Genomic DNA, 27,552 nt, shown 5'->3' with positions numbered 1-27,552 from the left:
GACAGACAAAATGACATGACCCCAAAATCTCTTATTGTAAATTATTTCTGTACAAAATTTGAAAACTGTACAATGAAAACTGAGTTGTCGTGTCACAAAGAAAGTGTTGACGGACAGACGAACTGACAATGTGATTACTGTAGGGCTCCCGCATTTCATGTGGGGTCCTAGATATGTGGTTTTAATGAATTATTTGTTACATAAAAATTATATGAATTTGTCTGCTAATGATTCTAAATAGTATATTGTCACACAATAAGGAGTTAACAAAATGCTACTGTTTAGGTGGAGAATGGTAGAATTCCTTTAGTAGCATGAAAGGTGAAGATAACGAACAGTGATCAATCTCATATTTCCTATAAGCAATACAAAATAGATATATGTAGTTGAGCAAACACGGACCCCTGGATACACCAGAGGTGGTATCAGGTGCCTAGGAGGAGTAAGCATCCCCTGTAGACCGGTCACATCCGCCGTGAGCCCTATATCCTATCAGGTAAACGAAGTTATCCGTAGTTAAAATCAGTGTGCCAAGAACAGCCTAACAATCGGTATGAAACATGTCAGACAGCATTTGACCCAATGATAGGTTTTATTGACGAACTAGATCGTTATAACGACCATAGAATAAATGCTGACTAGCATAGAATTCCATTTCAAACTTTCAACTCTAGACATAGTCGAAGGTGAATAGAGACGCAAGATTTCATTTCAAAAGTAATCATCGCGTTCATGAATTTGGGAATTGGTCCGATGTTGGAAAAATCAAATGTTATATTCACCTTGAAAGCACATGGAGATGAATATACCGTTCTATTTTTCCTGGTTTTCTTCTTCTTTTTTTTTTTTTTTTTTTAGAACTCAGCCAATCAGAAATCTTGGAATTATTCAATCATATAAACTAGAGACGTATGGGACACATCGCTCACCTGAGACGAAATTCCTAGCAGTAAACAAGATTAAGCAAAACTATCATAATGATTATAGCTTGGTTCAGAAAAAAAACTATTCAAATGTAATTACTAAAAGTTCATTAATTATCAAGTTCAATTATCAAACTTGACTACAAATTCATTGACTATCATATGTCCTTGTACATGGGTATGGCCTTTCATGTTACCATGTGACAGATTTTATCTAAAGTTGTTTTGTGCCAAGTTTCGCTCTCTATATATTCGCATGCAAAACTTTGATCCCCTGTTGTGGCGTCACCCTACCCCTGGGACCATGATTCTTACAAACCTGAATCTCCACTACGTCAGAAAGCATTCATGTAAATTTCAGCCTTTCTAGCCCAGTAGTTAATAAGGGAAAATATTTTTAAATGATCCCACCCTATTTCTGTGATTATCTCCCCTTTATAGGGAGCATGGCCCTCTTGAATCCCCTTCACCTAAGGAAGATTTGTATCACGTTTGATTGAAATTAGTCCAGTGGTTCTGGAGAAGAATATGAAAATGTAAAATGTTTACGTCAACGACAGACAACGGAAAGTTTTGATCAGGAAAGCTTACTTGAGCCTTCAGCTCAGATGCGCTAAACCTGTTAAGGCAAAACTAATCCAGTAGTGTTCAGCAAATATCGCAGAAGACAATAAAACATAATTATTTTTTGTCAGGTATTAACATTGCTACATGTACTCTCTTTTGCAAACATAGTATTGAGAAAACAGAAAACCATATAAACAAGTTTACAGTAACTGTAACTTTTCAAAACTAAATGAATCAACCTCATAGTTGATCAGATGCACTGATTTTAAATTCTATGCAATATGTCCACAAAATCTTAATAAATCAATTTACTGTGTTATAAAAAATCTCCGGTGAATATGTTTGTAAGACTAACGCTAAAATGTTTATTATCTGCGACTATGGCGTCCGGTCACTGTGTCATGATGTCTAGTTTTCTCGAACACGTGGTTTACTACCCTCTGAAGGTCTGCTATAAAGATGAGACTCAGCACAGAAATAATGACACCGTATCCTAACGTATACCCGATCCTAGAGGAGGAAACTCGGGGGTCCGCGGCGCTGACTTTAGACCGGCGGTAGACACTTGTGGCATTTCTATGTATCATCAGCTCCTTTCTGAACTGTGCTATCTTTTCTTGTACATGCTCTGTTGAGTCGTTCGTTGTTTTTTGATTTCCTGATTGACAGGGACATGGGCAAGCTACAAAATGTTAATGAAAGAGATACAATGTGTAAATGCCATCCATCATGGGTAAAGCTAAAGGATAACCGATATCCCGCAAAATACTAATCTACTGATGATATTCATTAAAATGGTAATGAACCCTTTCAAGTGTATGCATAATTTCTGTTCAAAGAATTCGTGTCTTAATTAATTCCCTGTTTTAATTAAGTATAGAGTGTAGTACACTTCTTAGTATTGATGTTTTGTTAGTAACACACGCATTAACAACTTGAACATGTTGGTATTTTACCTAATCGTGAATGTCAAACACGCTTTTCCCAGATCAATCACAATTTTGCACTCGTACTTCGCATCGCCTATTGCCGATTTAGTGGACAGAGAGTTTTTTTTATTTGTAACAGTGAAGGCATAGCTTTAAGTCTCGCTGGTGTCTTGGTCACATGATGTGGAATAGGGAGTGACTGTTCTATCGCCACATCCTAGGCATTTAGAAGCGAGAGTTGCTGGTCTTTTGGATGAAACCTTAGATACGGAGATCCCGTGTCGCAACAGGCGTTTACACAATAAAGAACCCTTAATGGTATATCAATGGGCGCCAGAAACCAAGTACATGTACCATATATAAAATTTATGAAAATCTTCTCAAAGAAACTCGAGTTATCGCATGTCAAAGAATCTGCTGACGGAAAGACAAACGGACGGATGGACAGACAGGGGAGTACAATAGAGCATCCGTCAAATGTTTCGACCCTAATTATCAGAAACGGGATAATCCCATAATTAAACTAAATATAGTATTCAAAGGGTTATTCTTATTCATAAGACAGTAATACCAGCATGCAAGTGTTTGCCTTTAAATATACTTTCCATTGTACTTGTGCAACTACCAGAGAAGCCACAATAGTTATTTTATAATTATAGTACAATGGATAGGATATGATTAATGCACGTGTCAAGATGTATTGATTATTCTGTTCGGCAATATCCCTGGATCATCCCCATCCCAGCTCCTTCATTCTACATGTATGATTGCTTCAAAACAGATGGGATCCTCGCCCCTATACCATATATATTACATGTATTGCTGCATATGTCAAGATACATGTACATAAAGTATTCTATTGTGTGTCCAGGGGTCCGTGTTTGCCCAACTATCTATTTTGTATTGCTTATAGGAGTTATGAGATTGATCACTGTTCGTTATCTTCACCTTGCATTGTGCTATTGTCCTGGGTTCATCCAAAACCCTATTTCATAATTGTTTATACATATTTCAAACAATTAACCCATGTTGAAATTCTGAATGCTTCTCAGCCTTTTGACATACTATTTAAAATTTTGGTGTTCTCACTTCCCTGGATAATATTTTTTATACAATACAACCTGTTTTCATAAGTTTCTTATCATTTTTTATGAAAAAGCGGAGCTGAATCCTGTGAGGAAGTGGAAAATGTGCTATGTGAGGAAGTGGAAAATGTGCTATGTGAGGAAGTGGAAAATGTGCTGTGGTCCCTTTATAGAGACGACGGAAAAAACTATGAGAAGAACTGATTTGAGATTTTAGTGCACTACAGATAGCTAAAACATTTGGTCTTTTAAAAAAATTGTCAATTATAGAAAGAACGATGGACTTGTCGTACCTGTTGTGTCGCATTGCGTATGGAAAATGTAAGTCTTATAATATTATTATTTTATATAGTTGTTAAAAATCCAACATGATATAATAAGAACAATGTGGTAAGCCACTTTTCAGACCTGAACAGACTGGGGGTTCTCCTTCCCATTGTCTTCCTATTCTGCACCTGCGCGTTAGGCTTCCTGCTGTCAGATAAAATTCATCTTTACATCTGTAAGTTGTCATACCATTACAGGACGAGTTTGCAGTTGTGATGTCGGTATTGTTAAACTCTTCTACCTCACAGTCCGTATCTTGTAGAAAAAAAGAATATATATTCAATCAAAATGGATTTTTATTCAACAGAAATGAATACATGTATCTATACTAAATGAACAAGAGACATGTGGACCAATCCGTCACCCTAGTTTCACACAACTTATTTTCTCCCTCATTTGTCTACTCCGAAAATAAATCTTTTCTTGACTAATTTGAAGTAAAGAACAAGAAATGTATTAGGTTAAGTGCGTTCGATACAAGATCGCCTTTATTTAATATTTTTCTCAATACATATCTATATGACCGCTCATTTTGATATATTAAACAAAATATCATAGTACACCCTGAGCGAATTTGTCAAATCCCCTAGATGCTTTCAGCCCAATTTCGGTATACAATTGTTGTGTTAGCAAAGTTTAGCTATGACGTCACAGCCTACTGCACGACGTTACGAATATCGATATGCGGTGAAGTATGAAGCGCGAGCTTCGAGGACTTATACGTACTTAGGCCAAGCAAAGTTAAGTTAAGGCTACCTTTAAAAACAGAAGAGTTCTGTTACCATAACGATTACATTGATTGGACGATATTTTTAAATATTTACGAGTATTCATGAGAACAAGCGAGTAGGAATGAATGGACCCATGGGTGCTAGAGGGAGGAACGAAGCGTAATTAACCGTGGGTTTCCGACGATGACCCAGAGTCTTAGATTTTCCAACTCATCATACATGTAACTAATACAAGCAATCAATGTGTAAAATGTTCAAGAGTGTAAATTTAGCATATAATGTTTTGTAATATATGATCGGACGTGAACCCCTTACCCAGGGTCATGGTCACGTTTTCTCAATATTGATAGGCCACAGATAGATCATAATTACCACGAATGGATTATCTTCATTCCACGGTCAATAAAAGAATTAAATTTGGTGGATCTAGAGCCAAAGGGAAACCATTTATGGTTCAAAATCTCTATTAATGGACCTCTTGCTTGACCTCAAACCATTTGATCCCAAACTCGATAGATGTTATCTCAATACTGTGTATATGACGTTTCTGTAAGACTTTAGGTAGAACCTTCCTTTCTTTTTTGTAAGAATGCTTAAAATAACTTGTACGTTAACTACATATCGAATTTTATGCTTATTTCATACAATGTGTCTTTGATAGAGTACAACACCCCAAATTCAATTTAAAGAATTTACTCAAAAAGTATAACCTCATGAGTTATGTATCCAAACATATCATAATTAGAGATTTTTTTCCCAATAGGAAACACTAATAATGTAATGTTTAATCTGCTCACGACCTTCAGAAGAAAAAACACCAATTTTTTCCCCCGAAATTTCTCAAAATCTAAATTGTTTTCATACCATTGTGTTTTTTTTCTTCTTCAAAATTACGTAAGAGATATGTACTTAGATTTCTTTGTGTGGTGTTTGCATTTGGTATTTTTCCTCGTTGCTCCACCCTTGAACATTAATGTTATGTGCACAATATATAGTCTCACATTTCAATAAATGTTCATGTACTTGTAAAGGTAACGAAATACTGTGATTGCTTTTGCAAACTTTCATTTATTCGAGCGGGACATGCTGATACTATTGTAATATCAACAGACAAAGGCATCTAAAACCATGCTATTTCCGGTCCCACCACCCAGATTAATAACCGGAAGTTCGTAGTCAGTATACAATATGAAAACCTGGACGCATGAAAGAACAGCCTACCTTAATATTCATTGCCTTGCTTTTGATGCATCTGCATCCGGGTAGACGAACGATATTATGGATAAAACAATGGTTGCATCGATGGATGAGTAAACATTTGATGAGAGAGAGAGAACCAGCTCTTACGAACACACAAAGAGTCTGCAGAAACGAAGCCCAAACGAATTTGATGACGAACCTTTTCCGGTTTTCGTACCGGGAAATCCCCGCATTTCTGCATTTTCAATACTGATATGAAAACAACTGTACTTTTGCGTTGAATTTATTCAGTATGCATTTGCAATTGGAAAGAAAATTAATATATTTCTATCACTACACGTTTGAATTGTGTGAAATGATGAATATTGCCATACCCTATAGATTTATTTCAAAGATTCACACACAAAAACTCCAAAAAACAACGGTACAAAGCTAAATTAAACCATCATTAATGTCCCGACACCTAAGAGAGATATCTTAAAAGTTCCATATGTAAATTCTACCGAACACATGACTAGTTCCTTTGGTTACGTGAAAGCCATTTTGTGATATATTCTGTTTTCTTCTCGTGTCATCGCTTGATCCCGATGTTGAAAATTTTATGCTGTAATTAATCTGTTTATGAGTACATCTACGTTATATTTACGTAAGTCATATGTGTTTTATGCCTAATGTCTTCATATATATAGTCGATTCAAAAGCTTTCAGTTTGTCTCTTGTCTATTGTATACAACCCCAATACATGTACATGGCGTACTGTGCTGCCAACGTATGGTATATTTATCTACCGATATTCCGTTTTATGTGTCCATATACATTTAAGTGTGTTTTATACCTGTTTATTGTGCTTTATTGTCGGTTTAAGACCTTTTCAGCTCATGTTTTCCGTTAAATGTATCAAATACCATCTTTAAATAAAGATTACATGTACTTATCATTGGCCCTATCAATATTCCCGATGGGGATCCGGGTTAGATTAGGTCCTCAGTACCCCCTTGATGAGTAAGAGGCGACTATATGGGGCGGTCCTTCGGATGAGACCGCATTTAAACTGAGGTCCCGTGTCACAGCAGGTGTGGCACGATAAATATCCCTCCCTGCTCAAAGGCCGTACGTGCCGAGTATACGCCTAAATTTTGCAGGCCTTCACCGGCAATGGTGAAGTCTCCACATGAGTAAAAATTCTCGAGTGAGATGTTAAGCAATATACAATCAATCAATCAATCAATCAATATAGACATGCACCAAGAGAAAGCGTAAGAGAAAAATCAGTAACAGATGATTCCTGGTATAAAATCCAAGAACGGAACAAAATGCAGCAAACAATAATGTAATGGGAGTAAGTTCGCTTAAACCAGAACATTATTCAGGAAGGACTGGTTATTTCAAAGGGGCATTAGCTGTCATTTTGTTACAAAAAATCAATTCAACGAAAATTGACCCCATCTAAATTTATATTGCAGTAATAACACCAGTATTTAATGATTCCAAACACTTTTTACCCTCAAAACAGGTTCATGACTATTTGAATTTGGTGATTAAACAATAATTGTCTTGCAAGACAGAAATTCTTCCATATATATATTTCTTTACACTAAAAGTGGTTATCTAACGTAGTTTTATTAGGTTTCTCTTGTTTTTGTACAAAATAAATGTTTTTACATAGAGAAATTTTGAGAGAGAAAATGGTTGCCATCACTTTCACAGCTAATGCCCCTTTAAGTCGAGTGGACGGTGCCAGTTATATTTCTGTTTTTAAGTTGTGACTAGAATGGACCCGAATTGAAATCTATTTGTCTTTCTGGTGGTCACGATAAAGATCATTATGCCTAGCGATTACCAGTACGATCCTTGACAAAGGATCGGCTTATAAACTCCTGACAATTAGAAACATCATTTGTAGATGGTACATATGTACATACATACACGCAAACAATATTACATAATGAAGACAATTCAGTACTAACTTGATTTTTAAGGTTAAAACATGCGTAAATGCTGTCAATAGATTGCAAAAGTACACATCAATAACCATGGAAGAGATACAAAAAGGCTTTGTTTGCGTCCCATTCGAGAGTCGTTCACTCACATGTGGACGTCATCAACTGTAGGTGAAGTGCCTCAATTGTTTGCCTATACATGGTGCCCTTGCAATGAGGGTACTTTATTATGTTATCTCCGATACCGTTTTACGATTATATATAGAAGACCCGTGACTTTCGATTCTAATGCCATTAATAGGTTTGATGCACCTGTCGGCATTTGGAATCCAAAATGGGGTCGTCCGGTTGCGAGGTGAACTCCCCAAATCACCAAATGACGAAAATGGTAAAATCGGATTAAAAGCACCAGAGATATCAGAATTAGTCTCCCCGTACGAACATACGATGACGTACACGAGGTCATTTTAACAAGATTGCTACGAAGCACAAAAGTCCCATAACATCTGTAAAATTTGTAGAATCAAAATTTTGCGGTGGAATACGAACTACATATTGTGACTAACAATCTTACAAAATTTCAACAAAATTCGTTCAGCTTTTTCTGAGGAGTTGCTTCCACAAAAATTTCCTATAGTGTAGCATGTAAATGTACAAATTCAACATAATTCCCCAACTCCTGTAAAATATGTCGAATCAAAATGGCGGCGCAATATGATCAACTACATATGGTGACTAACAATCCTACAAAATTTGAACGAAATCCGATGAGTGGGTTTGGAGAAGTTGCGTCCAAAAAGTCAAGTGGGCAGGACGCACGGACACCGGTATTTCTATGTCCCCTTGCGCGTTGCGACAAGGGACAAAAATATTATTACTTGTTTGCTACCCCGGGCCGACACTGAGTTTGCAGGTATGAGATAGATATAAATAAATAAGTGACCAAAATATGCATACCATCATGAAACCTCCAGAAATTTTCAAAATGAGTCATAACAGCAAAATAGTTGACTTTATAATAGTCACTTAAAGGCTCGTTTAACACTACTCCTCCGCTTGCCTTTGCTCCTGTCCCAACATTAACATATCCATGGTCCCAACTGACCCAAAGATCAACGAATTCTAAATCGTTCAAAATATTTGGAGTGCTAATGGTTTGGCAGCTTTCTTTTTGTGCCCGAATACAAGACTTTTCATTGGACCATCCTCCGATGACAATTTCGTAGATCTGACTATAATCATCCCTTGGTGAGGAAAGGTCATTGGTCATCAGAGTGATGTGGACATCCGTGGATGATTTCACTGAGAATTCTATGTAGGTGCGACCTTGAGCACTGATACAAAACTGACTCAGCTGCTGGAAAGTTGTATTTGACGTCAGCTCAATATAGTCTGTTCGAATGGCTACAAATGGAAAATACAAAAAAAGAAAGATAATATGTATGTTAAAATTAGCTTCTTTTATTCGTATTCTTGTTAAAATACTAGAATATTCATTTTAAAATGGAAATGAGGTGAAATTTCATTATTGCTTCTGTTCAATACATTTATACAGCAGATTTGACATATCAACTTTGTACCGTTAATCACACAATAGATAGCACCAAGGTGTTACCGTGTGTAGGGTACAACTTTATGTTTGAGAAATATATCAGCTGAGTCAAACAAAGTGCGAAGGAAACCGTGAAATCAATTTTTTTAAAATATGTGTTACTGTATGGATTAGAAACGCCTCGCATATATGTACATTTGGAAGCCCTCAATGCAAAGTTGAAGATGGGGACAGTTTTCAAGCCGAAATTTTTAACAGTTTAGGGGATGATCCTATACTTTCGTAATGGGAAATAGGTTAGTTAGAAAAGCGTCATATGTGCATGTGGGATCACAGGGTACAACTGAAGACATAGTTGATGCGAGTTTGTGGGGCATCGTTGGATATAGCAAATGATGGACAGATCCAGTGGTATGGGGAAAAGGAATCAGAACCCCCTATTGAAATATTCCCATGAAAAGTGTGCTCGGTTTTCCAACCTAAACCCTTTGAATGTGTTACATTAAGATAAGATAGTTATAATTCCAACGTTAGTCTTCCAACAGGATAACGCAGTAACAGACAATGCGAAAAAAGAAAAATATCCCAAAATATAGTACATCTATATATGATTTTTAAACGAAAATCCGCAATCTATATTATCGCAGTTGATTATTATTATTAATCACGAGACATAATTTTCGCGAATCATTATTTCTTTAATAAGTCTATTATGTGCAAGGCGAAGACAACGAACAGCGATCAATCTCATAACTCCTACAAGCAATACAAAATAGATAGTTGGGAAGAGTTTATTCGTGAGAACTAACCTTTCGCTAATGGATAGTCTCTTAATTTTAAATATTCTTCTCCCGAACGACATGTGATTTACAGTAAATGTTATATTACATCTATAATATCATTAAAATTTTCCTTGCTCAACATCACTTGGTCTGAAACCTCGTATAATACACGTGTTCTTACTTTTTCTTTCTCTCATACTCCCGTGGGGATCCGGGTTAGAATAGGTCCTCAGTACCCCTTGCTTGTTGTAAGAGGCGACTAAATGGGGCGGTCCTTCAGATGAGACCGTAAAAACCGAGGCCCCGTGTCACAGCAGGTGTGACACGATAAAGATCCCTCCCTGCTCAAAGACCGTAAGCGCCGAGCATAGGCCTAAATTTTGCAGCCCTTCACCGGCAATGATGACGTCTCTATATAGGTGATATTTAATCAATCAATCAATCTTTCTCTCATACTAGAGCCCTGGTCTATGTTTATCCTACACCGATTCTGGGAATCAACCATATTGATTTCTAAGAAGGCCAGGAAAATCAGGCAATCCATTATTTAAGCGACTCTCTCCGGCAGTAGGAAAGTGACATATTACCAACGTTGAAATCTCAGTGATCCAACGTCATTTCAATTTTCAACGTTGAAAATTCATGTTGAATGAACTCGTAAGTACCTAATGGAGGCGATGGGCGGTTGCTCCCCTTCATAAAAAAAAACCCCTCGATATACCCCCTATCTGTAATCGTGGAAATCCAGGGGGCTCCAGGAAGCAACATTAAGTTTCGTCATTATAATGGGGATGTCGTGATATGTTCAGTATCACTTAATAAATATCAGCCCCATGTGCCCCTGGAAACTCCTGAATCCAACAAATTGGTTGGTTGTATATTGTTTAACGTCCCTCTCAAGAATTTTGATATAAAAAGGCTTGATTAATATCAGTGAACTCTTTCTTTATGTTTTTCTCCAATCAAAAAGGGCGTCCTGTATCGGTCCTTCATTTAGGTAGGCCCAATTATCGTTAGTAATGTACAGCTGATGTTGCTCTCCTTGCGTATAGAAAATATTAAGCTATCGAGATGGTACACCCCAAGCTTCGTTTCATCAAGTGATTAAACTTTCGGATACGATTTTATCTAATTTGATCCTCCCTACTCAAATGCAACCCATGATTTTGTATGTAATAGTGAAAAATGAAGATAACGAAGAGTGATCCATCTCATAAATCCCATCAAGAATACAAATTTAAGAGTAAGGCAAACACGGACCCCGTGACATACCAGAGGGAGGATAAGGTGCCTAGGAGTTGTTGACAGGTCACACCCATCGTGGACCCTCTATCTTAATCAGGTAAACGGAGTAATCTGTAGTCATATAGTGTTCGGTAAACAGTAGAAAAATATTAAGTGTTGCAAATTGGCATTTCAATGCGTACATGCATGCTTTTTTCCATTCTGCAATTAAACCTACCTAAGCCTTGACCTCAAAATCTGGTATCTGTACTGAAAAAATATGGTTGTGAAGCTTCTAGAAACTGTGATTGATCCTTTACCAAACGCATGGCATGTAAAAGTGAGAGTCATGTCACTCATGTGTCTTTCGGATATGACCTTAAAACGGTGGTCCCGTGTCGCGGCAAGAGTTGGCAAGTTAAAGAACCCTCTCTCCCACGGCTCTGAGCGCTATAACACAGGTCTAAATTTGTGTGCTTAACCTAACACTGGCGATGTCTCAATACGAGTGACTTTCTCGAGGGGATGTAAAACAAATAGAACCCAAAGTGGTGACATTTCAATATTCCGATAGGAGGCACAACAAACAACAATTTAACTGACCGATATACAATGTATATCTGTAGAACGGACCAGACCCAACCTTACAGAAAGCCATATTTCATGTAAATGCCAGAATTACACACGTAGCCCTTTTCATTCTTAATTACTTTGTATTCCTAACGTGAATCTGGACAGTATTTTGGTTTCTGTCAGAACCTTTTTGATGATTACCAACAACTCAACTTCATGACTACCGGGATTCTTTCAGCTTCCCCACTGTCAACTTCCCAATTTATCACCGTCTTTCTTGGAAGACGGTATATGTAGTTGAAGTATTTAGCTCTCTTCGGACAATTCACTTCCTCTCCATTGTGATTGGAAGAAAATGCATAATACGAAAATTCTCATTAATTTCATTGGTTGAAATTCTGTTCAACGTAAGGGAGATTATTTGCTGGTGATATAATTTACGTACGACTTAAAATCTTGCAATATTTTCAATCTTAAAAAAAGAAAGAAAACGATTGATTGATTGTATCTTGTTTAAAACAATACAAGCTGTAACTGACGACAAATAAATTGAAAAATAAGAGAACAAATTTTTACATATTTGTGATTGAATATATATAACTTGATAGAATCAGTGATTCTGAAGCAATAAACCCGTCAAATCAGCCCAAACAAAATGTCGATTCATGAATCATTGTCACCCTGTCAGTAATTCCTGCTCGTAATTTCCAATGAGTATTTCAAACTTGAAGGTTACCAGTTCGGAAAAAGGCGAAAGAGGGGCACCAAGCGCGTGTCAGATTTGTAAACTATTTCACAAGCCAGTTTTATAGAAAATTTACGATCAATATATATTTTTTTGTTTTGAGTAGCACATTTGCGTAATCATTACTTTCTTACACTTATAGTACTTCTTGTCATTCATGAAACGATGTAATATTTTAAAAACAAATGACACGTGTAGTTACGTCAGTTTCCGTCTGTATATAACCTCGGCCTCAACAACCCGATTATGTTCGGCAATCCTCGTTCCTATGGTCTTGTATGTACAACGCAATGGCGGTTTATACGAAACACATCGTATGTATGCTCTCAAACAATATTCCCGTGTTTATTTTGCTGAATTTTTTTTTTTTTTTTTTAGATCTTGGGTATTATATTAGTTATACCGATAGGTGTTGTTTAGTGCATAATTGGATAGTTGAAAAAATACCGCCAGTTACAGCTTGTATTGCTTTAATGTCTCTCTCGATAATTTTTCACTCATATGGAGACGTTACCAAGACCAGTGAATTGGCTTCAAATTTAGGCCTTTGCTATGCGCTTACGGCCATTGAGCAGTGAGGGTTCTTTAGCGTGCCACACCTATTATGACACGAGACATTCGTTTTTAAGGCCATCTCCGAGGACCCGTGACATTCACACCTGATGCCGAGCGTTTAGCGATGGAACTGTCATTTATACCTGTTTTAACGACTTAGGTCTGTCGCGGCCGGAATTCGAACCCCGGCCTTCCACATGCGGGGCGAACGCTCTAACCTCTAGACCACCGCAGCAGAAAGAAAACGAAGAAGAAAAAATTGCAATTTGCTTTGGTCGTATTCATAGCAACTGTCAAAAAACGATTCTATAATTCAATAGATAACAGAAATGGTATTTTTGCACGTAAACTTTAAAATTCTTCTCGAGAAAAATTTGACAACTCTAAGCTATTTAGTATATTTTGTTTCTTGCTGTGTGAATTTATTAAACACACTGAACATCTGCTTTTCACTTTTTTCTTGCGGTCAGAAGAAACTAGGCTTTCTGTTTTTATTACAAATACCATGTTTACTTCAAGGTCATACTACAAAAAGTAGTATACAGTAGTTTCTAGCAGATGTTTTTAAAAAACTATATCTTATATGACATTTACTATTATGATTCAAAGTTTAATCATTTGAAGAAAGGATATAAATACTTAATGCATATGATACATTTATAACAGTTTACTGTATAAGGTTGTTCTTAAAGACGGCAAACTTTGTTAAAAGCTATACTTGTGTAGCAATATCCCATTATCACCTGCATATGGTGTGTATACCTCTCAACTGATTCGAGCTTATTCTGCGTATAGTCAGTTTTTAATCAGGGTAGGCTATTGACAAACAAGTTGATGTTACAGGGGTTTCAACAGTCACGTTTACAGTCAGTGTTTCGCAAATTCTATGGTCGTTATAGCGATCTAGTTTGCCAATTAATACATGTACAATCTATCATTGGGTTAAATGTTGTCTGTCGTGTTTCTTAGCGATTGTTAGTCAGATCGTTCTTGGCACATAAATTTTTAATACGGATTACTCCGTATACCTGATCAAGATATAGGGCTCACGGCGGGTGTGACCGGTCGACATGCAGGGGATGCTTACTCCTCCTAGACATCTGATCCCACCTCTGGTATATCCACTGGTCCGTGTTTGCCAAACTGTCTATTTTGTATTGCTTAAAGGAGTTATAAGAGTGATCACTGTTCGTTGTCTTCACCTTTCATTTACATTCTACATGTATAAAAAAAATTATCCTTGATTTCTTCATTGACAATATCTTCGTGGTCTTTGGTGATCATGTCTTCCAACAGTCTGTTGGAATTCCCATGGGCACGAATTGTGCTCCTTGTTAGCTGACCTGTTTTTATATTCCTATAAAGCAGAATTTATTCAAAAACTTCTACGTGAGAAGAAACAAAATCTCTTGTTGTGGCCTTCAATTCGACATTTAAATATATCGACGATGTATTATCTATTAACAATAATAAATTTCATTCATATGTCGATTCAGTATATCCCAGTGGATTCGAAATAAAAGACATCACAGAGTTTTCCACTTCTGTTTCATACTTAGATATTTTATTGAACGGAGATATTAACGGCAAACTAACAACTGAACTTTATCACAAACGGGATGATTTCAACTTCTCCATCGTCAACTTCCCATATTTATTTAGCAATATCTATGCCCCCCCCCCCCCCCCCCCTTCAAAGAAGAGGGGCATATTGGTTTGCAGCTGTCAGTCGGTAGACCACATGTTGTCCGCTCAATATCTTGAGAACCATTCACTTGATGATAATGATATTTCATATGTGGGTTGGTTATGAGTAGAAGAGGACCCCTATTGTTTTTCAGGTCAAAAGGTCAAGGGTCAATCTACTCTGGACATGGGAATATAATGTCCGTTCAATATCTTGAGAACCCTTTGCTTTTAAGACATCAAACTTGGCACACTGGTACATCCTAAGGAGTAGATGACCCCTATTGATTTTGAGGTCATATGGTCAAGGGTCAAACTGGGCATAGGAATATATTGACCATTCAATGTCTGGAGAACCCTTTGCTTGACAGACATCAAACTTGGTACACCAGTACATCTTCAGAAAAAGATTACCCCTATTGATTTTGAGGTCACATGGTCAAAGGTCAAACTGGACATAGGAATATACTGTCCGCTCAATATCTTGAGAACTCTTTGCTTGACAGACATCAAACTTGGTACACTGGTACATCTTCAGGAGAAGATGACCCCTATTGATCTTATGGTCAAGGGTCAAAATGGTCATAGTAATATAATGTCCGCTCAATATATTGAGAACCCTTTGCTTGACAGACATCAAACTTAGTACACTGGTGTATATTCAGGAGAAGATGACTCCTTTTGATTTTGAGGTCACATGGTCAAGGGTCAAACTGGACATATAATATACTGTCCACTCAATATCTTGATAACCCTTTTGCTTGACAGACATCAAACTTAGTACACTGGTACATCTTCAGGAGAAGATGACCCATATTGATTTTGAGGTCAAAAGTCAATAATTGAACTGGACATAGTAATATATTGTCTCCTATGTTTTAAGAATTATTTGCTTGATTGACACCAAACTTGGTACACTGGTACAGCATAAGGAGTAAATGACTCCTATTGATTTTTAGGTCACATGGTCAATTCATTCTTGACTCAGGAAGATATTTTCTGCTCAATATTTTGAAATGATGATACTACTATCAATTAAATGATATGTGTGTATAACCCTTTTCAATTTTGCACCATGGGGGGCATATGTGTTTTACAAACATTTCTTGTCCATTATCACATGCATATGGTGTTTATATCTCTCAACTGATTCAATACGCAATAACTTGTTCTACGTATGGTCAGTTTTTTAAATCGAAGCAGGCTACTGACAAACAAGTTGATGGTACAGAGGTTCCAATAGTCTGATTTAAAATCAGCATTTCGCAAATTCTATGGTCGTTATAACGATCTAGCTTGCAAATACAACCTATCATTGGGTCAATTGCTGTCTGACGTGTTCATGCCGATTGTTAGGCCGTTCTTCGCACACTGATTTTGACTACGGTTAACACTCCGTTTACCTGATCAACATATAGGGCTCACAGTGGGTGTGACCGGTCGACAGGGGATGCTTACTCCTTCTAGACACCTGATCCCACCTCTGGTGTATCCAGGGGTCCGTGTTTGCCCAACTCTCTATTTTGTATTGCTTATAGGAGTTATGAGATTGATCACTGTGCGTTATCTTCACCTTTATAGGAGTTATGAGATTGATCACTGTTCGTTATCTTCACCTTTATAGGAGTTACGAGATTGATCACTGTTCGTTATCTTCACCTTTATAGGAGTTATGAGATTGATCACTGTGCGTTATATTCACCTTTATAGGAGTTATGAGATTGATCACTGTTCGCTATCTTCACCTTTATAGGAGTTATGAGATTGATCACTGTTCGCTATCTTCACCTTTATAGGAGTTATGAGATTGATCACTGTTCGTTATCTTCACCTTTATAGGAGTTATGAGATTGATCACTGTTCGTTATCTTCACCTTTATAGGAGTTATGAGATTGATCACTGTTCGTTATCTTCACCTTTATAGGAGTTATGAGATTGATCACTGTTCGTTATCTTCACCTTTATAGGAGTTATGAGATTGATCACTGTTCGTTATCTTCACCTTTATAGGAGTTATGAGATTGATCACTGTTCGTTATCTTCACCTTTATAGGAGTTATGAGATTGATCACTGTTCGTTATCTTCACCTTTATAGGAGTTATGAGATTGATCACTGTTCGTTATCTTCACCTTTATAGGAGTTATGAGATTGATCATTGTTCGTTATCTTCACCTTTCATGTACTTTCATTTCTATCGGTATTTCCAGTTGTTAAATAGACGTACTGTAGTCATCAGTATTTATACACGCATCGTTGATATCAAAGGTAAAAACATTAGAAATGTAAATATATTTTCAAGAGTACAAAGTTCTGGAATTGGAGAAAAACATTTACGCATTTAGTCCACAGGCACAGGCTCCTTACGAATAGTAATCGTCTGAAATTGTGAAACGGAAAGAATCGATGAATAAGTAAGTAGTTTACAGCCATGGGGCTTGGTTTAAGGTGCTGGAAACGATATACCAGCAAGGACAATGTCTATTAAAGCGACTTATATCACAAAGGTGAGGATGAATGGCGAACTATTCGTAAAATGAGACTTGAAGCGAGAGGTGTCCGAAATCTAGTTACGTACTTTGTGGTATTACTAAGGAGGGGATGACCCATGTATGAAACAAGTGCCTGTGATTTAGTCTAAAGAAATATGGAATGTTATCTACAAATATTTTTGTGAAAATTGTTTTCCATCAAAGTTGCGAATCTCTTTGATTCAATGGTTGTTTCAGTACAGTCTTTGATATCCGTAGAAACGAGTTGCTCGCTTCTTGTTCGGTGTGACGCTGCATGGAATCGGGGTTTTGGGTATTTTGATGATTTTAATAGTCAGTTACACATTGTGAATTCACAGTCTATGTTGTGACATTGTAACTCGGAGCAGGTTGGACCCTTTGAATAATGACGATTACCTAATTTTTGCGAGTTCAATCTGTTCGCTATATACTGCGGAAATTGTAATTAAAAGATTTATATAGCGCCCTATCAACATTAGTTCTCTAAAGCGCTTCACAAATGTGACAGAAAAGATAATATAAAATCGATGTGCACATACATGTGAATAAAATATTCAAATTGTGATTTCTAAAAAAAAAAAAAATCTTCCTGTGAAATTAGTCTTCAATTATTGTATTTTCACAGAATCAATGTCCAAACTTAACCAATATTTCTCTTTAAATACAAAATTAAAATTCGATGCGAGGAAGTATGCGGCGCTGTTTAATGTAATTTGTATATTTTTAATTGTTCTGTCTAGGGTAGAAAGTATTGATAAATTGTTAAAGATCTGTTTGCGCCGCTCTGTATAGTGTGTTCAGCGACTGGTTAACAACATATTCATTTCTGATCTGTATTTATGAATTAACATACGCTTAATGAAAATCTTTGTTTGTTCTAGTACTTATCACGTGAGAATTTTTTTATCAAGACTTTCTCCTCCGGGAATATATGTAGTATGAGTATATTGTAAATCTATGCTGCGCGGAGGGATTTGAAAACTGTTGTTATCATATACTGTAAAGAATGATTGAATATCCGACAACAACCAACATTAAAAACAACCGATAACCAATACTATGACATACCCTGAAGTTTGGAGTTGACGCCATATGCTGGAAAGTTTTAAGAAATTGTTTTACTGACTATAGTCCAGTCAGAACGTAAAAGGCGCAGCGAAGGCCTCAGCGCCGTCGTGTGAATAATGCAGTTGTAGCGGGTGTCGCGTTCCGGTTAAAATTTCTGATGAATCCATGGAAGACAATTTTAAAAACATCTGTTGATCAACATAATCGTACGAAAGCCGGATAGGCTCATTTTTGAAAAGTGAAAAAAAATCTAACTCGTTATAACGAGTTAGTATCTCGTTATAACGAGTTGGTTATCTCGTTATAATGAGTTAGTTATCTCGTTATAACGAGTTAATTATCTCGTTATAACGAGTTAGTTATCTCGTTATAACGAGTTGGTTATCTCGTTATAATGAGTTAGTTATCTCGTTATAACGAGTTAATTATCTCGTTATAACGAGTTAGTTATCTCGTTATAACGAGTTAGTTATCTCGTTATAACGATTTAGTATCTCTTTATAACGACTTAATTATCTTGTTATAACGAGTTAGTATATCGTGATAAAGATTTAATTATCTCGTTATAACGAGTTAGTATCTCGTTATAACGAGTTGGTTATCTCGTTATAATGAGTTAGTTATCTCGTTATAACGAGTTAATTATCTCGTTATAACGAGTTAGTTATCTCGTTATAACGAGTTGGTTATCTCGTTATAATGAGTTAGTTATCTCGTTATAACGAGTTAATTATCTCGTTATAACGAGTTAGTTATCTCGTTATAACGAGTTAGTTATCTCGTTATAACGATTTAGTATCTCTTTATAACGACTTAATTATCTTGTTATAACGAGTTAGTATATCGTGATAAAGATTTAATTATCTCGTTATAACGAGTTAGTATCTCGTTATAACGAGTTAGTATCTTGCTATAACGACTTAATTATCTCGTTATAACGAGTTAGTATATCTCGTTATAATGAGTTAGTTATCTCGTTATGACGACTTAATTATCTCGTTATAACGAGTTAGTTACCTCGTTATAACGAGTTAGTATATTGTGATAACGATTTAATTATCTCGTTATAACGAGTTAGTATCTCGTTATAACGAGTTAGTATCTTGCTACAACGACTTAATTATCTCGTTATAACGAGTTAATTATCTCGTTATAATGAGTTAGTTATCTCGTTATAACGACTTAGTTATCTCGTTATAACGAGTTAGTTATCTCGTTATAACGAGTTAGTATATCTCGTTATAACGAGTTAATTATCTCGTTATAACGAGTTAATTATCTCGTTATAATGAGTTAGTTATCTTGTTATAACGACTTAATTATCTCGTTATAACGAGTTAGTTACCTCGTTATAACGAGTTAGTATATCGTGATAACGATTTAATTATCTCGTTATAACGAGTTAGTATCTCGTTATAACGAGTTAGTATCTTGCTATAACGACTTAATTATCTCGTTATAACGAGTTGGTATATCGTTATAACGAGTTAATTAATTCGTTATAACGAGTTAATCATATCGTTATAATGAGATAATTAACTCGTTATAACGAATTGGTTATCTCGTTATAATGAATTAGCTATCTCGTTATAACGAGATAGCTAAATCGTTAAAATGATATATCTTACGGAAACGTTGTAAGACCTTCTCTTATTCCCAAAATCTAAGATTAGTTTGAAAACAATTCAAGTAGTAGCATTGATACATTTCCATGTACTTACATAAACAAAATGTTTTATATCTATTTCTAAAATTCGTGTTTTCAAATTTAATTGGTTAATATAAATTTTGAAATGTGTAATAACAAATTCAAAAAATTTGTTATAACAAATTGAATCCGTTATAACGAATTTGAAAGTTTGAAATAACAAATTAAATCTGTAATAACGAATTCTGGAATTCGTTATTTCAAATTCAAAAATATTTTTGATAGGTCCTAAATGGGCTTCCGTATTTGACAACATGTTCGAGCTAACTCGATATTTGAGAAACAAATCAGCCAGCCTAGATATAGATTATTTTATTGAGAATATAGATATATTTATACTACTAATGCAAACACGTAGAACTAGAGAGCTTCTCCCTTATTAGCTTAAGTGAGCTGAAAGCTCAAGTCACAATAGGGAATCAAAAGTTTTACATGCGAATATATAGGGATAATCTTTTAAAATATTCTTTCCAAGAACCACTACGTAAGAAAAGTTGAAACAAGGAGACAAAAACATTTTATGAAGTGAAATAGTGTTGGTTACTCTAATAGATAAAAATGAGTCAAACATATCATACACGGTGGCGTAAGATGAGTTCTGGGAACCAGGTTTTTTAAAATGTCTTTTTTACTCCCATTTGGCCCCCAGAATGAAAATTCCAAAACCTTATTGCATACCCACAGAACACTACCAATCACCATCCAAAAGATGATTTTGCTTCTTCGTAAATTGTAAGATGAGTTTTGGGAACATCCTTTTTCGACCCCCAGTGTAAAATGAAATTTCCTACACATCATTGCACATCTACAGGACACCACCAATCATGTTCCAAAATATGATCTGGTTGTGGGAGCCACGTCGTTCTAGAAAAAACAATTTCTTTTACCATATTTGGGCCCCAGAGTAAACTTTTAAAAAAATAATTGAAACTTTATTGCACATTTACAGGACAACACCCATCACATTCCAAAAGATTATTTGGTTACTGCTTAAAATCAAAACACCATGGCCAAACGTCTTTTAGATACAGGATACAATCGTACTTTTAACGTAGAGTACAACCAACACCTACGGTTTTACTATGGGCAGTGAAGATGCCCGTGAGAAGGGGCACTGAAATGGCTGATACCTTTCTTTATACTTATAGTTCTTTAAAATGATGTAGCCTATCAGGTGACGCAATATATTCTGACTTGAATGATATATAACATTCGGTTAGATCCCCTACGACTTGTTCAAACACTTCAACACAGATAGAAAATGTCGTTTAAATTGGTATTGGTTGTTTGTTTTCTTCATATTTTATTAGAAAACAGAAAAACCCTACTGAAATTCAATTTCATCAGTGAAAAGACAAAATAAATACACATGTATGCAACAAACGTCAGGATATAAACTTTGCAATTAAAACGATTATTGGTGATAATTAGAATAACCATTCCCTGAAAGTATAACGTAAGGTACAGCCATTCCTAATACAGTGAGGGTTTGCAACTGTAACGCAAAATGCAACGGACCAGACCGGGATTCGAACTAGCAAGTAAATTTTACGACAGCAAACGGCAAGGAGTACAAAGGTACAAATACGACATAAACAAATCGTTTTAGCAAACAACAGAAAAGTTATGATTCTGCAAAGAATTGAACCGGTCGCGGTAGGTTAGTGGTAGAGCGTTCGCTTCGTAACCGGAAGGTCATGAGTTCGAGTCCCGCTCGTGCCATGACCGCGTCAAAACTAAGACGTTAAAAAAGATACTGATTGCTCCTTCGCCAAACTCTCGGCATTTAGAAATAAAAATCACACGGCTTTCGTATATAACGAAGGTCCCGTGTCGCGGCAGGCGTTGGCACGATAAATAACCCTCACTGCTACGGTCCTGGGTGCTACATGTAAGCATAGGTCTGAATTTGTATACAGCTGTAGGTTAAGTACAATCACTGTACCTATTTGCATGCAAAGTTGGCTATTCTTCCGAGCAACGTTTGCTCTATATACTGCCCCTCAAATAAGTAGTGGATTGTAGTGGAATTGTAACATTTAACCGATGTTTAGAATCGAAGGATCAACCTTTGCCCACTTCTTCATCCTCCTCCCACGATTTAGCATTTGGGTCTTGTTATATTTGTTTGTTTTTTGCTTGTCAATCATGACTTTTCAGATAATTGTGAAGTCAACGTCTTCGCCCCCCCCCCCCCCCCCCCCGTTTTATTATTATTATTATTTTAAAATGACATGCTACGTGTCTGATTATATTTATATCTATGAATATCTTTTAATGAAATGTTTAAAATGTGAAACTTGAAATAACTTTTCTTGAGCAAAAGAAATAACGAGACGGCGACCGGCACCATTGTTGAGTATACTGCGCTTGTCATTTGAGTTTGTCAGATACCCCTCAGGGTAAAAAAAAATACCACTGAATTTTTTTCACACATTTTATTATGTAAAAAAAAAATGCAGAATGAATTAGCATGCTGACCGATTTACACGAGTCGCTATACAGTAAATTACATTTTCTTTTGTCGTAAACGACAGTTATGGATATGTTAGATACCCATCATCATGAAAGGTTAGTGTTTGAATTTTTCATTTGTATACCGTATCCAAAGCAGTGTTTTTCCAGACAGAGCACTTATTTTTTACGGCACCTATTAATGTCTTTGATCATAATCATCTTTATTTTATAACTTAACGAGAGGGTTGATGCATCGCACCTTTGTACACCACTGTGTGTTTATTACGACAAATTAAATGCTAGTTCGATATTTTGATTTCATTTGTACAACATTAACTATTTCATTGATTAGAAGTTTCAACAACAAAAAATATCGAGTCTGTTGAAATTTTAATGCTACATAACCTCGGGTATTTCCCCGAAGATATTCAGTGAAGATTAGATGTAGAAAATCAAGATCACTGTTATGTCAAAAATATAGCTGCGCGGTTTGCAAATCTTATTCTTTGCTTAGAATTCTTATTTCCGCAAAAAATATTAAAATTTACCGCAAAGTATAAAGTTAAGATACCGCATCGTTAGATTTTTTGCTGCGTATCATACACACGAAGTGCAACACCCCCCCCCCCCCCCCCCATTTTCAGGCCCAAAAGGGGGGGGGGGTGCGTATTAATCACAATTGTGTAATATATTCGGCAAATAGCATGATGCGTTCGTAGCTTCTCTGTGCTTGATTAGATTTTACAATTTTGATTGCAACTGTTGAGGTAATCGGATATTCCTCTGACTCTTATCCCCGCTTTTACGGTATATTGTGACATAGGAGAGTCAGGTCAGATTCTATATTGAAAAAATGTCAATTCGGTGACGCCATCTGATGTCGCTGCTTTGCCCACCTTTTACAACTTTCGGCGATAACGTCATATTAGTCATATAATCATACGAGTGCTGAATTGCCGCGTCTTGGAAAGTAGACTCACGAAATAAAGTTGTAAAAGGTAGACAAACCAGCAACACCAGCTTCCCACTGTTCAATATGGAGTCCGCTCTGAATCTCCCCGCACATGTCTCATTATATAACCGTCAGGGGAATCTCGAATTAATATTGAGCTGGCAATGGCCATGCTGTTTGTTTGGTCGGTTTTTAGCCTCCACATCGGAAAGGGATCACAGTTCATTGATTACAATTGATGTCGAAGACCCCCGAAATTCTGGATTTTTTTTCCCCACCGACCCATTAAAAATTAGGGTCGTTGGCTAGAGAATAGAGTCGGTCGGGTTACCGGAAACACATAATTGTTTAGGCAACATTTAAAAGACAAGACGTAAATAAAGGAAAATCAGGTAATCCGTAAACTGTACCTTGAAATCTCAATGATTCAACGTCATTTCAATTTTCAACGTTGAATGAACTCGTAAGTACCGGATGGAGATGGTGGGCGGTTGCTCCCCTTGGTAAAAAAAACAAAAACTCGATATACTCCCTAATATCTGTAATCGTGGGAATTGAGGGGGGAAACTCCAGGAAGCAACATTAAGTTTACTCATTGTAATGGGGATATCGTCAAATACTGCTAGCCGCCTTGAGGCTTGTATGGACGAAATAAAGATGTGGATGTCCGCTAACATGCTAAAATTAAATCAGGACAAAACAGAGTTCATTGTTTTTTCAGCGAAAACCATAGTCACTGACTCACCATCGTACCATCTGAACTTTGTCGACACTATTATCGGTGAGACACCGTTTGTGAAGAACCTAGCTAGGTGTATGGTTTGATAAGACACTTTGCATGCAAAAGCAAATCTCATCTGTGTCTCGTGCTTGCTATCATCAACTACGTAACATCGGACGAATACGGTCGCTCATCACAGAAGATGCGTGCAAGACCCTAGTATGTGCCCTCGTGACAACTCGGCTCGACTACGCCAATCCTCTTCTTTTCCGTATTAACACAACCAACTTGGCCAAACTGCAGCGGATACAGAATATGGCAGCACGAATCATCACTCGTACCACAGCGCTTTAGAGTGGTTATTTATAGTCATGTAGGGCGCTATATAACTAAAATTAATATTATCATTATCATATTGACAGTACCACTTAATATATAGCAGCCTTATCTGCCCCTGAAACTCTTAAATCCAGCAAATAGAAATAACGTCCAAGATATAGAAGGGGGCGATAAATATTATTTTACTCTTTCTTTATCTTTTTCTACAGTCAAAAAAGAGATTCTGGATCGGTCCCTGCTTCATTAGGTAGGCCCCATTTTCGTCTTCTTTTGTATTGATAATATCAAGCTATCAAAGATGGTAGACCCCAGGACTCGTTTCTTATTTCGCTTTCAGGGCTATTTTATAAATGATATAACAGTCTTTCAGCTACGATTTTATCTGGCTTAATCTTCCCTACTCAAATGCAACCCGTAATATTTTTCTATGTAATAGTGAAAAGTTAAGATAACGAACAGTGATCTATCTCATAAATCCCATGAAAAATACAAACTTAAGAGCAGAGCAAATACAGGTCCCTGGACACACCAGAGGTGTGATAAGGTGCCTAGGAAGAGTAAGAATCCCCTGTTGACCGGTCACACTCGCCGTTGGCCCACTATCGTAATCAGATAAACGGAGTACTCCGTATTAAAATAGTGTTGTGGAAAAGAGTAGGAAAAATATATAAAGTGTGGCAAAGAACTACGCACGCTAACTCTGGATTCCCGCCTACATTTTCAACTCGTATATTTTAAAAAGCTTTGCAATTTTGTTAATGATATTTTTCAAAATGCGAAGTAAAATCCATTAGTAATTGATTATTAACTTTAATACCAGTTTTAATTGCTCTTAATTTCAACTCCGTTTTAATTAGGGGGTAGAGAAATATGTTCCATGAAACCGGGCTTTAAAACGTCATATATTTATAAATGCTTATTGATATCAATAACTAACCATTTCATTTGTCAAATTACTTTATATTATTGAATAAAAAATGGTTAATCTTCATTTCTCACACGTTAACCTCATTTGCAGTTGATCACAGAATGAATATTTTCTCTGTATTTTGGTCTGCAAACATAACCCCCACCCCCGTGAAACAACAAAAGTTTTGTTATGAATTTGCTAAATGACAAATTATAATACCCGCAAAAAGGATTTTTGTGTTTCAGGGGGAACGACGTTTTAAAAATATTTTTCCGTTTTCCATTAATTCCTATAGTGAAATTCGTGATTTTAACCCAAATTATAGAGTTATCTCTCTTTGTTTTGTCAAATAAATCAACTTTTATAAATATTTTTATTGACATAAAAAATCATTCAAAAATGATAACTTTTAAAGATGGAACAGAATTTAAGGTAGACGGCGAAACAATACTGTCGTTCACAGTTCTTGACATTCCAAAACGTATATGCATGCTTCGTTCCATTCTGCAATCAAACCTACCTAAGCCTTGGCATCAAAATTTAGTATCTGTACTGAAAAAATGTGCTTGCGAAGGTTCTAGAATTATGTACACGTATAATCATCAAAAGGGTTCTGACAGAAACCAAAATACTGTCATGATTCACATTAGGAATACAAAGTAATTAAGAATGAAAAGGGCTACGTGTGTAATTCTGACATTTACATGAAATACGGCTGTCTGTAAGGTTGGGTCCGGTCCGTTCTACCGATATATATCGGCCAGGTGTTGTTTATCGGCCAGTTATTGTTTGTTGTACCTCCCATCGAGAATATGTTCACTGATATATGATGTATATTGAAATACCGCCGCTTTTTTGTTTGGTTTACTTCCCTTGGAGAACCTCACTCGTATTGAGACATCACCAGTTGTGAGTGAAGCACACAAATAGCACTCAGAGCCGTGGCAAAGAGGGTTCTTTAACTTACCAACGCCTGTCGCGACACGGGACCTCTGCTTTTCAGGTCATGACCGAAAAATACGTGACTCTCACTTTTATCCATTTCTTATACACAGTTGTTGATCCTTACAGTGCTCACAATTGTGAGCACTGTAAGGATCGACAACTCTGTATGAGAGATTGACATCGTACATAGTATTATGTAGTTTCAGACAGACGCCAAAACAACTCCTGAATTGATATTTAGTCTAAAGAAATATGGAATGTTATCTAGAAATATTTTTGTTAAAAATATTTTCCATTAGAATTGCTATGATTCAATGTGTAATTCAGTACAAATGTATCTTTGAGATATGAAGTAACAAAAACTCACGTGAAAATGAGCTGAATAATTGTGTCCACATTAAAAAAAGCCAATACGGTAACTTCATTATGACGAAAAGGTTGCGGCTTTCCATCCTTATTCCATTCATTTTGGGAATATTACCATGTCTTGACAGTTTTAATCAGCAGGATAAAACGGCAAACCCATGAAGTCTTTAGAAATGCGTTGCTTGTTTTTCGTTCGGTGTGACGCAGCGTAGAACTTTGTTTTAGTTTTTAAAAATAATCTTTATAGTCAGTTTAATCCAAAGTCTATATTGTGACAATGTAACACGATGAAGGTTTTTATTTAGAAATCACAATTTCCGCTGTATATAGCGAACAGATAGAACTCGCAAAAATACGTCAATAGTCGTTATTCAGAGGGACCAATCCAAGCTCCCGTGAAATATCCATGAATTATTGTATTTTCACAGAATCAATGTCCAAATTTAACCAATATCTCTCTTCAAGAGGAAAATTGAAATTAGATGCGAAAAAGTATGCGGTGCTGTTTAATGTAATATGTATATTTTTGATTGTTCTGTCTAGGATAGAAAGTATTGATAAATTGTTAAAGATATGTTTGCGCCACTCTGTGTAGTGTGTTCAGCGACTGGTTAACAACATATTCATTTCTGATCTGTTTATTTTCAGAAAATGTTAGCAAACGTTTAATGAAAATCTGTATGTTTGCTCTAATACTTATCGCGGAACAAGATTTTATCAAGACTCTTCCCCTCTGAGTAAAATGAACTCTAAG

At 36.3% G+C, this 27,552-nt stretch overlaps 1 protein-coding gene across 1 annotated transcript; it reads right to left on the bottom strand.

The window, feature by feature from the left end:
- Positions 1 to 366: 366 nt before the first annotated feature.
- Positions 367 to 27,396, bottom strand: LOC125681464 (uncharacterized). The gene is made up of 4 exons (XM_048921581.2): positions 26,800 to 27,396; positions 8,660 to 9,106; positions 3,913 to 4,086; positions 367 to 2,172 (listed from the first exon to the last, which is right to left on the bottom strand). The coding sequence occupies exons 1-4, from the start codon at positions 26,897 to 26,899 to the stop codon at positions 1,859 to 1,861; spliced, it is 1,035 nt and encodes a 344-aa protein (XP_048777538.2). The 5' UTR covers positions 26,900 to 27,396; the 3' UTR covers positions 367 to 1,858.
- Between the last annotated feature and the right edge of the window lie 156 nt (positions 27,397 to 27,552).

The sequence above is a fragment of the Ostrea edulis genome, chromosome 2 (genome assembly GCF_947568905.1).
Source record: "Ostrea edulis chromosome 2, xbOstEdul1.1, whole genome shotgun sequence".
Lineage (NCBI taxonomy): Eukaryota > Metazoa > Mollusca > Bivalvia > Ostreida > Ostreidae > Ostrea > Ostrea edulis.
Note: the sequence above shows the minus strand (reverse complement) of the source record. Positions and strands in the feature narration are given on the sequence as shown.